The sequence below is a fragment of the Phoenix dactylifera genome, chromosome 3 (genome assembly GCF_009389715.1).
Source record: "Phoenix dactylifera cultivar Barhee BC4 chromosome 3, palm_55x_up_171113_PBpolish2nd_filt_p, whole genome shotgun sequence".
Lineage (NCBI taxonomy): Eukaryota > Viridiplantae > Streptophyta > Magnoliopsida > Arecales > Arecaceae > Phoenix > Phoenix dactylifera.
Genome location: NC_052394.1, coordinates 12,414,257 through 12,433,806, shown reverse-complemented (window position 1 = coordinate 12,433,806; position 19,550 = coordinate 12,414,257). Strand labels below are relative to the sequence as shown.

Genomic DNA, 19,550 nt, shown 5'->3' with positions numbered 1-19,550 from the left:
TGACCATCTATATGTTTTTCTCTCCTACATTCTAAAAGATTTCCATCAGAATATCAATAGAGTGAATGATCTTAAAACTAGAAATATTTCAGTTCACTCAAATGACTCTAAAAGAAAGAAAATGTAAATGCTTTTGAAAGAAATTGAGCTTCAATTGAATCATTTTCTGATTAATACTTTTATACATTTTCTCTAAGATTAGGAGAAAGCATAACTTGTTCTTAAAGGATTAGAAAGAGTGATTACTATAAATTCTGAATAATTCTAGATCACTCTACATTCTTGATATTACAGAATTTCAGTGTTATTCACGTTTATCACTAAAATCTGAAATTCAACAATTTAAAATGATTAAAGAAGAATGCATCTTTTGAGGGGGAGCTTTAGATATTCAGTATCCTATCCCAAAGACACTTTATTTTGATGCATACCTTGATTTTTATGGATTGATTTTGATGAACCTCCTTATGTTACAATACTTGCTTTAATTATAAGTTTATACCTTGAGATGAGTTCTATAAAGGTTGTCTTGTCTCAAACCTTGAGTCTTATGAAAATAAGCTGAAATATATTTTTGAGATTGACAATCTTATTGAACATTATCTTAGGATTTTAAACTCTTAAATGGAATGATCAATTGAGGGGGAGAAAGAAAATTTCAGAAGGAGAGGTCTTATTGGACTTAATTGCATAAATCTATAGCTAAAGGAGAGAGAAAGAATACTAAATGAAAAGTAATCCTAATACTCTCCAATATGTATCATCTGAAACTTAAATCTGAAAATTTTTATGATACACCTTGAGGCGTGTTATTTGGTTAGTATATCTTATGCATCACTCATAAACCAAATTACAAATCTTGAGCGCCTCTAATTTAATGAAACAGGGGGAGAACAATGTATTAAATTTTCTTGAGTATCTCTTAGAAAATCTATTTTGAACCTCACTAATGAGTTTTAATTGGCTTGCTCTTTAGAACTTCTATTTTGTGCCAATTCATTATTTTATGTATCAAATTGTCCTTATTTTCTAAAGGAATAAAAGAAAGTCTTTAAAAGAGCTCAAAGATGTATCAAAAATTGCATAAACTCATATGTTGGTATTTGTGCCCTAATGCTCTTATTATCATAAAAGAACTTTGAAGTCATTAAGAATTAATGATCCAACATGATGATATGTTTTTCCAAATATATAAGTTTTGATCTTTTACGCTGAAAATTGATTAAATTGCTCTCATGTTGATAAAATACTTAATAGATTGGGCAAAAGGTCTTAAATGAACAAGCTTTCATACTTAGTGAAGAGAGGTTAGATTTCCACTCATATTTTTCCTTGAATATCATTTGTGGTACTTCTTGAATTAACCTAAGGAAGATTCCACCTACACTTGATTAGAAAACTATCTGTGGTATCAAATTAAAAAAATCTCTTGAATTCACACTCGATGTGTTCTGCTCTGATCTTTGTACTTAATGTTTCACTATCTTTTTGATGATGTCAAAAAGGGGGAGAAATATCTAAGTATATGCTATATACTCAGAATGCTTTATTACTTTGAATTGAATACAAATCAGCTTAAAATTTAAATATGTTGATTGTGTTAAGCTGATTAAATCTAAAGCATTATCATGAAGTATGTTTTTAAATATATATGTTTTCTACTTCATGCAACTTAGCTATGTATTACTTCTAGAAATCAATATCTTTTATATTGCATATACTCCAAGTTTTGTCATCATCAAAAAGGGGGAGATTGATGACCCAAAGATTGATTCATAGATTGATTTTGATGATCACAAAACCTTGAAGTATAGATACTAATGTTTATGTTGCAAGGAGAAAGATATTTATTTTGCAAGGAACATAGCAAGTTGGAAGAACACAAGAAGGCCTCCAAAGCTCTCAAGTTGGAAGAAAGCTACAATTTATTGGCCCAAGCTTAAAGTTCAAAGGATTCAATTTGGAAGAGTAAAATCAAAGGAAAAATTCAAAAGAATAGTCTTCGAGTCGACTCCTGAGGATTTCGAGTCGACTCCAATGTCTACCGAGTCGACTCCGGAGAAGTTTGAGTCGACTCCTAGGAGTCACAGGCAGAAAAGTCAGAGAGCAGTTTTCGGGTCTGAGATTCGAGTCGACTCCAGTGGAACGCGAATCGACTCCGATGGTTGGTAGGTCGACTCCAAAGAAAGCAAGAGTCGACTCTCAGCGGAACACAAGGAAAAAGTCAGAGAGCGTTTTTGGGACTCTGAGATTCGAGTCGACTCCCGCATTGCGCGAGTCGACTCCGAGACTCCGCGACCATCAACAGACAGAAAACCAAGTTACTGCCTCTGAGATTCGAGTCGACTCCCAGACAGCTCGAGTCGACTCCAAGACAGCTTCACATCAAAAAGGCAGAAGACCAAGTTTCGCAAACTGAGAGCCGAGTCGACTCCAAGGAAGTTCGAGTCGACTCCAAGACTGGACGAGCCAAAAGACAGAGGATCGGGAGTTCGGGCTCTGAGATTCGAGTCGACTCCCAGGACAGTCGAGTCGACTCGAGAGGACAAAATTCAAAATTGGATCCACGGACTTCAGTGGATGAGCCGACTCCGAAATTGCCAAGTCAGCTCCAGAAGTTGGCGAGTCGACTCCGGGTTAAGACGAGTCGACTCCCAGTCAAGGCATGCACTTTAATTCAAATTTGGAACAGTGGCCGAGTCGTCTCCAGTAAAGCACGAGCCGACTCCTGCAACAGGCGAGCCGACTCCTGATCGCGCGAGTCGACTCCGATCCCAACGGTAACATTGTCAGGAAATGCAGACTGTGTCCAACGGGTCTTTTTCTTGTCTCTAACGGCTATATTCTTGTTTCCACGCCATCTAAAGCTATAAAAACAAGAAGAGAGCTAGGGGAGAACTCATGAAAGTGGGAGAAAACATTTAGGGAAGAGATTCCAAGGAAAATCTCCCATAAGCACAATAAGGGCCATTCAAAGTGAAATAGAGAGAAGAAGAGCTTCCAAGTGTATCCCAAAGCTTCCTCTCCATCCGTGTGCTGCCGCGGTGATCCTCTACTTCGTGCCAAATCAGAAGAGGGTCAAGTAAAGAAGAAGTCGAGCTCCTCCATCTTCAAAATTCGTTTGAGGGCTTCTCTTTACTCTATTTGTTTATATTGTTATATTTGCTTGTTTAAGAAGCTTTGATTTATTTTTATTCTTTGTTTTAATATCTTGTAACTTGATTCAATCAAGGGATTGAATCAAGGGGTTAAAGGTTTGTTGGTGAGCCAAAGGGAAAACCAACGGTGTAAGGTTTGTTGGTGAGCCAAAGGGAAAACCAACGGGGTTTAGGTTTGTTGGTGAGCCGAGGGTAAAACCAACGTGTAAGGGTTCGATTGTGATCCCGGGAAAACAATCTGGGGTGGTTCTAGTCGGTGAGCCTGGGAAAACCGACCGAGTTCGTTGTGACCTCGTAAAACAACAAGTTGGGTTGTGAGCTTGTAAAACAACCGGCTGTAATCTGTAGGATTATAGTGAAATTCCCAAGAAGTCTTGGAGAGTGGATGTAGGTGCTGGGGTGCACCGAACCACTATATGTTTGTTGTGTTTGTAATGCTTCTGCTTATTGTCTAACTAACACACTCACTTACTCAGATAAACTGCTTGCTTAACTCTTATCTGGACATCCTTTAGTTGCAAGCATATTTAATCAAGTCACATTCTATACATCAAACTGTTGCTAAGTTTAACTTTCACTGCGCATATATACAACTTAGCATAATTAATCAAAAAGTACTAGAAGTAGTTTAAAAGTTTTAAAAGACCCAATTCACCCCCCCCTCTTGGGTTGTATCTACTGGGCAACAGTACTTAAGAATGTTCTTCATAGCTGTCCAGTGCTCTTCGCCTGGATTCGACTGATATCTGCTAGTGACACTCACAGTAAGGGCTATATCAGGTCGTGTACATAGCATGGCATACATGAGGCTCCCTATTGCAGAAGCATAAGGAATCCTGCTCATGCATTGAATCTCTTCAGATGTGTTGGGGCACATCTTTTTGGAGAGATGAATCCCATGACTAAGAGGTAATAGACCCCTCTTGGAGTTTTCCATACTGAACCTCTTCAGTACCTCCTCTATGTACATCTTCTGTGATAGGCCAAGCAACCTCTTAGATCTATCTTTCTAGACCTTAATCCCCAAAATGTAGGATGCTTCCTCAAGGTCTTTCATGGAGAACTCTTTTGACAACCAGATCTTGACCGAGGTTAGCATGGGAACATCATTCCCAATCAAGAGGATGTCATCCACGTACAGTACGAGGAACACGACAACACTTCCACTAACCTTCTTGTAAACACACAGTTCCTCTTCGTTCTTGATGAAATCAAACGATTTGATTGCATCATTGAAACGAGTATTCCAGCTTCGAGATGCTTGCTTTAGTCCATAAATGGACCTTTGCAGCTTGCATACCTTGTGATCTCCATCACTGGAAGTGAAAACCAAAGGTTGTTTCATATAGATATCTTCATCAAGATATCCATTCAGGAAAGCAGTTTTCACATCCATCTGCCATATTTCATAATCATGAAACGCTGCAATGGCAAGCAATGTTCGAATAGATTTTAGCATGGCTACAGGTGAAAAAGTCTCCTGATAGTCAATGCCTTCGCGCTGACTATACCCTTTCGCCACTAGCCTTGCCTTATAGGTATCTACCTTTCCATCCGAACCTATCTTTCTTTTGTAGATCCATTTGCATCCAATAGGTACTATACCTTCTGGTGGATCTACTAAGGTCCAGACTTGGTTGGAATACATGGAGTCTATCTCTGACTTCATGGCTTTCAGCCATTTCTCGGAATCGATATCAAATATCGCCTCATCGTAGGTATTGGGATCCTGTACATGTTCCCTATCTCCCATGAGGAACATTTCCTCGGTGTCCTCTTCTAGTATACCTAAGTATCTATCGGGAGGATGGGAGACCCTACTAGATCTACGAGGTGGAGGAGGTACTATGTGTACTAGCTCTGTATGAATAGGTTCTATAGGATCCATGACTCGTTGTTTTTCAGAGACTCTCTCTTCAAGCTCAATTTTTCTCCCACTGCCTCTATCAAGGATAAACTGTTTTTCCAAGAAGACGGCATGTCGGCTCACAAACACATTGTGATCCTCTGAGACGGAAAAATTGTATCCTAATGACTCTTTAGGATATCCAATAAAACGAGCACTTATGGTCCTAGACTCTAACTTGTCCGCCTGTAGTCGCTTGACATGGACCGGACATCCACAAATTTTGAGATGACCAAGACTCGGCTTCTTACCATGCCATATCTCATACGGTGTGGTAGGAACGGATTTAGAGGAAACTCTATTCAATAAATAAATTGCGGATAATAAGGCATCTCTCCAAAGAAACATAGGTAGATCAGTGAAGCTCATCATGGATCGAACCATATCCAATAAAGTCCGATTCCTCCTTTCTGACACCCCGTTGAGTTGAGGTGTACTCGGAGGCGTCCATTGTGAGACTATGCCATTTTCCTTGAGATAATCCCGGAATTCCCCACTAAGGTATTCTCCTCCTCGATCTGATCGAAGAACCTTAAGGGTTTTTCCAGTCTGTTTTTCTACTTCATTTTTGAACTCTTTGAACTTTTCAAAAGACTCAGATTTGTATCTCATAAGATACACATACCCATATCGTGAATAGTCATCGGTAAAGATAATGAAGTACGAATAACGACCCCTAGCTGACACATCAAATGGGCCACACACATCAGTGTGTACCAGGGTAAGTATTTCAGTGGTCCGCTCTCCATGTCCTACAAAAGGTAATCTAGCCATTTTTTCTTGAAGACAGGATTCACAAACTGGATATGACTCAGAAGTCAATGGGCCGAGAAGCCCATCTTTCTCCATTTTGTTCATTCTGTCCTCTCCAATATGGCCAAGCCTGAGGTGCCACAAATACTTCTGGTTTATCTCATCTCTGGATCTTTTAGATCCTATGGCATTCACCACTTGCTCAGACACATTCACAGACACATCAATATGCAAGTGATAGAGACTGTCAATCATGAAACCACGTGCAACTAATTTATTTCTGAAATAAATAGAACAGCAGTCTTTATCAAATGTCATAATATGACCATCCTGTGCTAAACATGAAACAGAAATCAAATTTCTGCTAGCAGCAGGGACATAATAACAGTCTCTAAGTAATAAACTAAATCCAGACGGCAATCACAGAGGATAGGTGCCCATAGCTACAGCAGCAACTTTTGCCCCGTTGCCAACCCGAAGGGTCACTGCACCTTCCGCCAGCCTCCTACTTTGCTTTAGACCCTGCATAGTAGTGCATAGATGAGCACTAGAACCAGAATCTATAACCCAACTAGAAGTAAAAGAAACCGTAAGGTTAGTTTCAATTACGAGCAAGTCTAACATACCTTCAGAAGGTGTGTCCTTTTTGTTCTTCAGGCTCTCGAGGTATGAAGGGCAGCTCCTTTTCCAGTGGCCGTTGACGTTGTAGTGGAAACATTTTCCTTTGTCATCAACCTTTTTCTTATGAACTTCCTTCTTAGGCTTTTTGTCTTTCTTGTGCTTCTTTGCAGGCTTCTTTTTCTTCCAAGTAGACTTTCTCTTGGAACCAGAAATCAGCTCAGCAGCCAGAACAGAGCCCCTTGAACCTTTCAAGGCCCCTTCAGTAGTTACCAACATGTTCAACAACTCGGTCTTCGTGCATTCAATTTTATTCATATGGTAGTTTACTATAAACTGACCAAATGAATCAGAAAGGGATTGCAGGATCAGATCTATCTGCAGTTCCTTATGCAAGGACATACCGAGCTTCTCAAGCTCCTCGAGGTCCTTGATCATAGTCAGACAATGATCATGGACAGACTGCCCCTCGCGCATCTTTGCCTTGAAGAGCCTTTTGGACACTTCAAAGCGTGCAGTGCGACTCTGCTCACCATACAACTCTTGCAGCTGAGCCAGTATTTCCCTAGCAGTCTTTATGTTCTCATGCTGGCATTGAAGTTCGTTAGTCATGGATGCCATGATATAACACTTGATCCTAATGTCGTCATCAGTCCACTTCTGATGCGTCTCACGCTGATCATCAGTAGGACGTGCTGGTAGCCTAGGGATATCATTCTCGAGCACATACCCTATTTTCTCACAATTCAGAACAATTTTCAGGTTCCTAAGCTAGTCTTTATAGTTGGTTCCGGTCAGTCTGTAGGTCTCAAGGATTTGGGTCAAAGGGTTTGAAGCTGACATTATTATCTGTAGAGAGTAAAGATTCTAGTTAGACTTTGTACTTGAACTTAATTTGTTCTAGGGACTTTTAAAACAAATATACTTCCACTATTTTCTCGAATCCCTCATACTCTCCTGATGGAGAAACGAAAATCCTACGCGACTAGGATTTCTAGTGGGTACTGCGGTCTCACCGATTTACATGTCACCTCACCTAACAGTTATTGGTGACATATAAATGGATGAGTATACAACTCTTGGTACAATGCTTCTCAAGCAAATTGCAGTGGTACTTGGTCTCTAAGTGATGAAGACCTCACCTAACAGTTATTGATCCCATTACTTAGTTAAGTCAGACCCACCGTATAACCGCAGAAATAAAGTCGTCATTGGGTCCTCATCTAACAGTTATTGGTGCCCAACCCCACCTTTACCCCGCAACATCTCATGTCTAATAGAGAGGTCCAGTCCCCCGATGCAACTTGCCCATTGTGTCCAGCCGAGACAAATCAACACCGAAAAGACCTTAGCAGCTCTACTACGGTGGAAGACCTATGGACTTAATATTGCATAATCAAGTCTTAGTGTTTGCAACTTGAGTTCTTCATAAGAGGTAATCGAATAATTGGCCAGGTAAGCAGGTGGGAGGCTCCCCTTACTCAGAGAGTAAGGTCCTAATTAAGTAACCACCTTATAGGCTTGCCTAGACACCAATTAGATCAATTAATCTAATATGAGTAACTCATGTTGGTTCACCCTCGACTGATTAGGGAGGTTTCGATTTAGGTCTCACTCGATCGCGTATTCACATCTCATGCAAATATAAGTCTACCCGCATAGACATAAGCATTAAACATCCAGGCATTTATCAAAATAAAATTAAATGGTGATGATTATGGATCCAGGATGGGGTCATTTTAAAAGCACATGCACGTCAATCGATTTGATTGTCTTCAACTCTTGACTCGATCTTGATCCCTTAGGTCCAATTGTGATCAACTCCTTGATCCATCTTCAATCAACCCTTGATCTCGATCCGTGCATGTTGAGCTTGTTGATGTACATATCAATCAACCATCGACGTGCAACACACATCACAGATTACATCCCAGATTGCTTTAAAAATTAAATAAAAATAAAATAATAAATTACAACCCTTTTTCATGAGACACGCAGGTCTCTAATACATGAATGTAAGATGCATGCAGACATCTGAAAATTAAAATTACATCCATCATAGAATATCGCAAAATATTTCAGCACATTCAAAGGGTCCATCCATAATCATCACCATACGCATCACATGCATAAAAATTATTTTTCAGATCTGATATTTAACTGATTATTTCATCTCATGACTTGCTGATTATGCAAGATATGATTCTAAATATTTGTAATCATATTATCAAAGCATTAGAATCATTAATCCAAGCATCCAATAATTAGTATGCAGAAAAATCAGCAAGCTAAAAATTCTGCATCCATAAATTTCAGCAAGCATAATCCCTTAAATTTCAGATCTAAAATGCCTTGAAAAATTTAATTCTAATCTTAATCTACATAACCATGGCTCTGATACCACTATTAGCATCCCTCATATGCCATGAAAATTTTGAAATAATTTTCAGATTGCAGCGGAAAAACATATGCGGGATCCGTTCATCGCATGAATGTATTTTAAAAACCTTTCGTTTGTAGATAGATTAGAATTAAATTATTTTAAACCATTTTAAAATCATTAAGAAGATCAGATCTTCACCTTGTGCGGGTAGATGGTCTCCGCAAATCTGATTTACATGGTATTTGATGAGGGTTCAATGGAAGCCGCACACGCGTCCGGCCTCTACAGGTATCCACACAAAGTACTGACTCGATTGAAGCATTTGGATCTCACCGGGGTGCTAGCTCCCTTGCAGAGATGGCTATGGATGGCTGAAGTCCTCTCCTTTGAATCAACCTTTGATTGGCTTGAGAGGAGGAAGAAGAAGGAAGAACCAAAGGAACAAGAACAAAGCCCTGCAGCCTTTTTCTTTTTCTTCCTTTTGGAACCAAGATGAAGAAGGAAGAGGGCGTCTTAGGCTTTTCTTTTTCTTCTCTTGATTGTGGCTCAAAGGAGGAAGATGGAGGAGCGTGCTCACGGCTGGAATGAGGAGAAAAACTTCTTCCTTGGCCGAAATCCCATGCTTCCCTTTTGAAATATTAAGAGATAAAGATGAGCTCCTATTTTTTAGGAGCTCATCCTTATCTCATTTTTCATGCCACCTAGGAGGGGCGTGCGCCCCTCCTTTTTCTCCCACGCAATGCCCAAGAGGAGGGGCATAAGCCCATCCCTCAAGTCCATATTAATCTGCCATTTAAACCAATTAAAGGGTATTTTAATTTGGGTGCATTGCATGAGTCCAATCCTAGTCAAAATAGGATTTGTATGAACCCATTTCAATTTCCTCCTTATCCTAATCTAATTAGGATTTAATGAAACCATGACTCTATTGAACTCTTCAATCCTAATCCAATTAGGAGTCATTTAATTAATTAGATTAAAATTAAAATTAATTAGGACTTAAGAAAATCCTAATCTAATTAGGACTTGTCCAAATTTCAGCCCTAAGACAATTAGGACTTTAGAAATCCTATTCCAAGTAGGACTCTAATTTAATTTGAAATTCTAATCCAATTAGGACTCCATGAATCCCACTCCAAGTAGGACTCATGATCAAGTCCAATTAATTAAATTAAATTGCAATCCGATTGCAATTATTCCTTCTTCTAACCACTAACTCTTAGTGGGTTATCCATTTATCAATCTAATTGATTATTTGTGATTCCTAATAACATTCAACCATCGGATCGGTCAATACCTCTAATGTGTGTGACCCCATAGGTTCTATTCTGATTGGTAGTGAGATATATTGCGATCTTTATCACAATATCATTGAAAACTTCTTTCAATGGGTTGAAACAATTCCAACTCAACTCACTAGGGATTATCGACCATCGAGATGATCCCTGTGAGTCTCACCATCCACCAGTGACACCTAGCAGTATGTAGTGGCTACCCAGCAGAATAGAATGATGAACCTCTAGGTGCAGTTATCATATGATACAGTCCTTCTATCGTGGATCCCTACAGACCGGAGGTCACGGATAACTCGTCAAACCCTGTCGTCTGTCATATGTCTAGATTTATTTGACTTGAGTTCGATAGTGGAAAACTCTTTCTCCACTGTATATTACTGTCTTGGCCAAGGTCTTGGAACTCAGTCTTATAAATCACATAGGATCTCTCCTCATCTATCAAGATCGATAGATTCCATGTAAGTGCATACCCTACTCCTACAGTGAACCTACTGCAACCAATCTACACAACAAGGACCCATATGACTAGAGACCATGTATATGTGCAGTCAAACTACAATAACCTCACTGTGAATAGCCGAAGCACCGCAGGTCAAAGGACCAGTCACACTACTGCAACATCAAGCAAGTCACTGACGAGTGGATAGACATCCAAGTGACTTCTTGTCTTGATCACGCTCAGTACCTTTGTTCTCTAACAAGCACCTGCACTATCACTTCAGTGTCCCCACACTGTGGACTCGAGTCTCGTCCATCCATAAGGAAAGCGATGTGTGCACTGATCGGATCGATCACCGTCCTCGTGATGATCCATTGATCAGGAGCATTTAGAAATTAATCACCAATGATACATGGCTCAAATTCTCAACTCTTGAGAATATGTATCATCATCTTATTAATTCCTTGGATGATTCATAGACACATAAACAATATGAATGAAAAGAATGCCCATTTATTATTCAATAATAATAAAGTCATGTACAAATTTTATGTCCTAGAATTAATAATGTGTCAGCCAGATTGGCTTCTAGGGCATACATCTAACAGGGTTGCCACCAGAAGAAGAGGTTGTTGAAAAAAAAGAATAAAAGAAGAGAATTATATTACTGCCTGTCTGTTACAATGTACAGGAGCAGCCTTTATATAGTACTAGAAGGCTGAAAAAATTTGGTAAGACTGACTAAGTTTGGCACAATCAATCACAAATTAATCAAGGTGATATTTAGTCAGGCGAATTAAATTTGGCACAATCAATTACAAATCATTCAAATTTCTAATCAATCATATGATTTTAACATCCCTCTCAAACTCAACGTGGTAAAGTAGACACCAACTTAAGTTTCGAAATAAAAAATTGAAAGATGCTAGGAGGATAAGCTTTGGTGAAGATATCCGCATTGAGGACAGATCTCAGAGAGAAGACAATCGAAGCTCAACGATGCTCGTAGACAAAAGTACCATAAAAAAAGAGGAAGAGACCTCTAACTGAATGATGAAGGAGCCAGGGGCAACAAATAAAGCCAAAGATTGAGGACTGGGGCGGTGCCATGTAGATGTACGCCTCTATGATCAAGAGAGGGAACGCGTCTGCCAAATTTATCCGCCAAGCTTCTGACGGTATGGTGTGGTGCACTGCTGTTGAAGTTTGGAGCTAGATCGTGCCTGTTAAGTTAATTCGTCAAGCTTCTGATGGTTCGGTATGGCGCGCTGCTGCTGGAGTTTGGAGCAGGACCGCGCTTGCCATATTTATCCGCCAAGCTTCTGACGGTATAGTTTGGTGCATTGTTGCTGGAATTTGGAGCACGATCGTGCTTGCCAAATTTGCCTGCCAGGCTTCTGACGGTATGGTTTGGCGTACTGCTGCTGGAGTTTGGAGTAGAACCTCGCCTTCCAAGTTTACCCGCTAAACTTCTAATGGCATGATTCAGCGTGCTTCTGCTTAGGTTTGGAGCGAAACCGTGCCTGCCATGTTTATCCCCCAAGCTTTTACCGGTACGGTGTGGCGCACGTCGCCACCGCTTCCATGGAGGAATAGGAGCACAGGAAGCTAGTGCTCAAGGAGTTTAAGTCCCTCATCTCCGGAGGAACATGGGGCAACGGAAGGAGCAGGAGCATCGGAAGCAGGTGCTCGAGGAGCACCTCCCTCGTCTCTAAAGGAATAGGATAACTGAAAGCAGGTGCTCGAGGACTTCAACTCCTTCATCTCCGGAGGAACATGAGCGCCAGAAGCGGGTGCTTGAGGAGCTTAACTTCCTCATCTTTGAAGGAACATAAGCATCCGAAGTGGGCGCTCGAGGAGCTTAACTCCCTCATCTCCGGAGGAACATAAGCACCGAAAGCGGGTGCTCGAGAAGCTTAACTTCCTCATCTTCGGAGAAACTGGCACCGTGTGGAGCGAAACAAAAACTATGTAAAACAAGGTCAAGAAATTGCAGCATGTCACAATGATAGCAATTGTAGCTTTGTCATCTCCTTAGCAGAATAGGAATGTCCATCCCTTGAATTTTTGTAGAAGATCGATGCCCGCTCATTGTTCAGTCCAGTCATGCAAATTTCAAGAGTAACCATGGGCAGTTCAGGCTTCTGGGCTGCATAATATTAATGCCACTTGCAGTTGGGCACTGCTGGATCGCCTATCACATAAGCCTTACCACCCAAACCGAGGTCACCAATGAACTGATTAAGGACTGCAACCTCCTTCGAGAAGCTGCGGTGGGGAGATGGCTTGGCACCAGGAAAGATGAAGGTCCATCGGGGATCATGGTTCTTCTGGGCCGAGATCTGGGCATAAAGAGTGCCGAAGGCGATACCTGGCGGCGGCGATCTCCAGGCAACTAAAGGCCTGGGAGAGGTCCTTCACCTTGCACTTGCACTCGGAGGAGGTCTTCTCTATGAGGAGAGCCATGGCGATGGTGATAGCTTCCCCTTCTCTCTCGAGATTGGGCAAGGAGGAAGAGGGGGAAGCAGCATGGGGGCTCCGGCGCTGGAGAGGCGCCACCACTCGTCTTTCTCGAGGAAAAGGAAGGAGAATGAAGAGGAGAGGAGGCGACAGATTCCGGCTGAGTTAGGGGTTGGAAAGGAAACATACAGATGGTTTTAATATAGAGAGGACAGAAGAGTTAGTAAGAGAGAAAGGGAGGATGAGTTCTGTATGGTTTTAATATAGAGAGGACAATTTAATGGAAGAGAGAGAGAGAGAGAAAAGGGTCAGGACAATTTAATGGCAAGGCTATGGAACACGAGAAGAAGTTGAATGCAAGATCTGGATTACGGCGACGGGTTTTTCCTTTTTTTTCTCAATGCGGAAGCCTGCGATCCAATGAATCGCGTTGGCCGGAGAAAGATTGTAGCGGACGAAATGTGGCCAGGGTTGACGCCGGGTGGACAAGCTTGCTTGCACTCCTCCTCTTCACCGAAAAAAAAAAAATCCACCAACGAGAAGACGTTTTTTTCCTCACTTATCTCCGATATCCTGTTGAAAAAGAAGAATGAGAGAAGAGAATTGTATTTCTGATTGTTTGTTACAATGTACAGGAGTAACCTTTATATAGTAGTAGGAGGGTGACAAAATTTGGTAAGGCCGACTAAGTTTGGCACAATTAATCATAAATTAATCAAGGTAAAATTTTGTAAGGCCAATTAAGTTTGGCACAACCAATCATAAATCAGTCAAGGTTCTAATCAATCACATGATTTTAACATGATCTTCTGTGAATAACTATTCCAAAATGCTCTTCCATGCTAACATCTTCTTTACTCATTCCATCAGGTAAGTTCCAATTGAACCAATAAAAAAGATTTGCAAGGGTAAGCTCCCTAGCAACCAATCCCAACTGCATGCCGGACATATCCTTTGGCCACTCCCAAATAGTATAAGTTCGAAGTGTTGCCCCTGAGATCATTGTCCTCAAACCTCTTAGAGTTCGTTTGGTTCGCGGGAAGTATTTTCCCTCCTAGGAATATGATTCCTGGGAATCAGATTCCTAGGAAGAGGATACCTAGGAAAATACTTTTGGCATGTTTGGTTAACCATGGGAAAGTGACAAATTTCCAAAGTGCTTATGTTTGGTTGACCATCCACTTTCCTAGGAAAGTTATGCATAATTCCTATTATGCCCTTAATAAAAATTAGATTTTTAATGCCTCTTTAATGCTTCTTTAATGCTGAAGGGTTTTTTTGGAAAAAAATAAAAAAGGAGTGATTCCCACCTCATGGGAAAGTAACTTTCCCATGTTTCTCATGGGAAAGACTTTCCCATGAAATGTGGGAATCATATTCCAATGGGAATACAACTTTTCCATCTCGCTCCTTTGAAAACTCCAACCAAACAAGAGGCATTTCATTACTTTTCCGTTGACCACACCTTCCCCCCTCCTTTTCCTGCGAACCAAACGAGCCCTTAGGCATAAGGGATTCGGCATCTTGCCAATGATTGGGGTCTCTCCCAATAGCCTATGCATTTAGCACACCATTGATTTCTTAGGGATATCATATCCATTAATATTTCAATCATACATACATTCGTGAGGGATTAATAGTGCAGCTAGAGGGTGCGACTGAGAAACTTCTTTTATTACGAGCCTGAGATATATAATAAAGTCGTTGAAGGTCACTCTCTTCCACTTTTTTTTCTGTTTCCAAGGAGTCCTCGAACTTCACCTTGAACTTTCTTCGGAACCCTTGGGTTTCCATGAGCTCCGACATTCCCCGTAGTGCCATGGGCAGATTCATTGTGCGTCATAATCTCTATCCCATTATGTCAGTGACACGTAGCTTTTCTGCTGCTAGTTTCTTTTTACCCTGAAAGATTTTTCTGGTTAGTTTCTTATTCAGTTGATGTGAAGGTGTGCTTTACACATGCAGCTCAAGCAGGTGAAAATTGCTTATACCTTGTGCGAACAAGAGAAATCCATCTTTTGAAATAAGTGTAAAGCCAAACAGCTTTTGTGGCAGCGAGGTTGTTACAGCTTGGATTGAAGCCAAATAGCTCATAAACAAGCTGGACAGGACTCAGGTCGTCCCTGTGTCTTGAAAAAAACAAAGAAAAAGAAAAAAGAAAACTAAATCCTGTCCCATGCCACACACTTCAATCAACCATCATAAAGTTTAAGTGGATACTCTTGTAGGTGATTGAGCTAGACAGAACTAGAACTTGGGTTGTCTAAAGTAGTATTCTTTTTTGGTACAACCAAAGTAGTATTCTTTGGAGTGTAGCGTCTGCCTTCTCAAATCCCCGTAGCTCATGAGTCGCACCCCCTAGTCTCAGAGCCCACAATCTTTGGAGTGTATGGTCTGCCTTCTCAAACCCCTAGTCCCCATAGCCCGGCCTGAGCCCGGCCCGAGCCCGATTGGGCCAGCCCGATCACGGGCCCAGCCCGATCACGGGCCCAGCCCGAGCCCATTTTGTCTCATAAACCAAAACATTGTTCACAGGTCTGGAGCCGTGTACGCAGGACCCACAATGCTATCAAGGATCAGAAGATAAAAGCAATCCAACTTCTCTCGGATCACTTCCATTCCTCTATGTTCTCTGACTGCAACTGCCTTAACCTTGGGTGCAGAATAAAGCTTGCTAACAAATTTATCATGTTCGCACACAGGAAAATCACACACCCGTTTGATTCAACGTTGGTTCACCATGCTGGATTCAACGCACCAAATTTTATTGGCTACCATTTCCAAGCTTTCACAGCTTGAATGTTGCCCAAAAAACAGTGCTCTCTAACAAGCACATTACGTTCAAGCAAACCATTAGATGAATTCACGAGTTAGGGTTAACCACAATAGCAGGCCAGATGCCTAAAGAAAATGTCAATATCAGCAAAAAAAAAAGTTCAATGCAAACATGCAAGAAATATTAACCTGTGATGCTTGACCTGTAATTTGCAGCTAGAGGAGAGAGGCCGACACAGCCTGATCGTGATAACAATTTTCAGGAATAAGAGTGCAGATAATAATGATTGGAACACTAAACAACAATTAGTGATGTCAAGAAAAATATATCATGTACAAGATGGCAAACAGAAATTTTAAAGGCGATAAGTTGGCAGCATCTCTTACAATCAGATAGAGAAAAATCGAAAAGTTCTTCTACATTGCTCACTCCAGGGTGTCGTCATCTACATTCAACGTTACAGAATTCGAGCAATTTGCTGTTAACACATAAATCAATCATAAATATTTAAATTATAAGTACAATAAGCAAATAAAAAATATTAGATAAATTTAAAAGATTTATATACCTTCATCATATTGTTTACAAAGCCAATCTTGGATACAAACTAAGGCTTCTTCGGTAGATGGGCTCAAAGAGCTTCGATACTGATCCGCAACTCTATCACCAGTGTTGAATGTCGACTCAGATGAAACAGTGGAGACTGGAATAGTTAGAACATCTCGAGTCATTCTTGATAGTATAGTATAGACTGCTGCATTGCTCTTCCACCAAGCCAAGATGTCAAACTCCTTATTTTCCAAATCAGGAAGTACATCATCATCCAAATAACTATCTAGCTCAGATCTCTTTGGGCGTTTTGAAAAACTCTGACTTCTAAATTGAGCAAAATCCATACCAAATTTCTTTTTGGAAGAAACGGAACTTATATCATCTTGTCCACCAAAATTAGATATTCACTCACTTGAACTCATAGAGGGCTGCACCCTTGTTGCATCTACATACTCATTATACAATTTAAAAAGACAAGCATGAATATCATCAATCTTTTTCTTGCACTCCTCCAACTCAAATGCCTTTTGATAATAAAACTCTACAAATATCAACTTTGATCTGGGATCCAAAATAGAAGCAATTACCAACAAATTATTGCACTGAGACTAATATTTGTTAAACTTCTTTAGCATCTCATTTGTTAATTGCTTCATTGTTTTATCAGTATCGATACTTTCATCCATCAATAAAGCCCTAATTCCCCAAACTTCTTTTAGGTATAAATTGGATGTAGGATACTTACAACCAGAAAATACTTTAGTGGCATCAAGAAAGGCTTCTAAGAATTTAAGAATTATAGAAGCCTTTTTCTATGCGTCATTGGTTTGCATATCTAATAAGAGCATCTTTATAACCAAGTGCATCATGCAACATTTCATAAGTAGAATTCCACCTTGTAGGAACATCCAAAGTGAGTCCTTTTCTAGCAGGAAGTCTCATATGTTGTACAATTTCATTAAATGCTTGCATTCGAAATGGGGATGCAGAGACATATCTAACAATTTCTCTTATACATTCAATAGCTTCATGAATGATTTTCATTCCATCTTGAACCATAATATTTAATATATGTGCACAACATCTAATATGACTATACTCCTCACTAAACAACATTGCATAACAAAAGTGATCTCGAAGCCTTTTCATTACAGCATCATTTGTGCTGCAATTATCCAAAGTAATATAACATATTTTACAATCCAATTCCCATTCAACATATTATCCAAAGTAATACCGAAGGCAATACCAGGTGGTGGCGATCTCCAGGCAACTAAAGGCCTGGGAGAGGTCCTTCACCTTGCACTTGCACTCGGAGGAGGTCTTCTCTACGAGGAGAGCCATGGCGATTGCGATAGCTTCCCCTCTCGAGATTGGGCAAGGAGGAAGAGGGGGAAGCAGCATGGGGGCTCTGGCGCGGGAGAGGCGCCACCACTCATCTTTCTCGAGGAAAAGGAAGGAGAATGAAGAGGAGAGGAGGCGACGGATTCCGGCCGAGTTAGGGGTTGGAATGGAAGCAGACAGATGGTTTTAATACAGAGAGGACGGAAGAGTTAGTGAGAGAGAACGAGAGGATGAGTTCTGTATGGTTTTAATATAGAGAGGACAATTTAATAGAAGAGAGAGAGAGAGAGAAAAGGGTATGGACAATTTAATGGCAAGGCCACGGAACACGAGAAGAAGTTGAATGCAAGATCTAGATTACAGCGACGAGTTTTTTCTTTTTTTTTCAATGCGGAAGCCTGGGATCCGATGAATTGCGTTGGCCGGAGAAAGATTGTGGCGGATGAAATCTGGCCAGGGTTGCCGCCGGTTGGACAAGCTTGCTCGCAGTCCTCTTCATGGAAAAAAAAAAATCCACCAACGAGAAGGATGTTTTTTTTCTCGCTTATCTCCGATATTCTGTTGAAAAAGAAGAATGAGAGAAGAGAATTGTATTTCTGATTGTTTGTTACAATGTACAGGAGCAACCTTTTTATAGCAGTAGGAGGCTGACAAAATTTGGTAAGGTCGACTAAGTTTGGCACAATTAATCATAAATTAATCAAGGTAAAATTTTGTAAGGCCAATTAAGTTTGGCACAATCAATCATAAATCAGACAAGGTCCTAATCAATCATATGATTTTAACATGATCTTCTATGAATAACTATTCCAAAGTGCTCTTCCATGCTAACATCTTCTTTACTCATTCCATCAGGTAAGTTCCAATTGAACCAATAAAAAAGATTTGCAAGGGTAAGCTCCCTAGCAACCAATCCCAACTGCATGCCGGGACATATCCTTTGGCCACTCCCAAATAGTATAAGTTCGAAGTTTTGCCCCTTATAGCTGAGATCATTGTCCTCAAACCTCTCAGGCATAAGGGATTCGGCATCTTGCCAATGATTGGGGTCTCTCCCAATAGCCTATGCATTTAGCACACCATTGATTTCTTAGGGATATCATATCCATTAATATTTCAATCATACATACATTCGTGAGGGATTAATAGTGCAGCTAGAGGGTGCGACTGAGAAACTTCTTTTATTACAAGCCTGAGATATATGATAAAGTCGTTGAAGGTCACTCTCTTCCACTTTTTTTTCTGTTTCCAAGGAGTCCTTCAACTTCATCTTGAACTTTCTTCATAACCCTTGGGTTTCCATGAGCTCCGACATTCCCCGTAGTGCCATAGGTAGATTCATCGTGCGTCGTAATCTCTATCCCATTATGTCAGTGACACGTAGCTTTTCTGCTACCAGTTTCTTTTTATCCTGAAAGATTTTTCTGGTTAGTTTCTCATTCAGTTGATGTGAAGGTATGCTTTACACATGCAGCACAAGCAGGGGAAAATTGCTTATACCTTGTGTGAACGAGAGAAATCCATCTTTTGAAATAAGTATAAAGCCAAACAGCTTTTGTGGCAGCGAGGTTGTTACGGCTTGGATTGAAGCCAAATAGCTCATAAACAAGCTGGACAGGACTCAGGTCATCCCTGTGTCTTGAAAAAAAAAAGAGAAAATTTTGACAAAAAAAAAAAAAAAGAGAAAAAGAAAAAAAGAAAAAAGAAAACTAAACCCTGTCCCATGCTACACACTTCAATCAACCATCATAAAGTTTAAGTGGATACTCTCGTAGGTGATTGAGCTGGACAGAACTAGAACTTGGGTAGTCTAAAGTAGTATTCTTTTTTGGTACAACCAAAGTAGTATTCTTTGGGGTATATGGT

General features: G+C 40.4%; 1 protein-coding gene across 1 annotated transcript in view; it reads right to left on the bottom strand.

Moving 5' to 3' along the window:
• LOC120110103 overlaps positions 1 to 13,018 on the bottom strand; it is a 31,943-nt gene extending 18,925 nt beyond the window's left edge. Inside the window, exon 1 of the mRNA XM_039124040.1 lies at positions 12,924 to 13,018. Coding sequence (XP_038979968.1) covers positions 12,924 to 13,018 — 95 coding nt within the window. The remainder of the gene's footprint in view (positions 1 to 12,923) is intronic.
• Between the last annotated feature and the right edge of the window lie 6,532 nt (positions 13,019 to 19,550).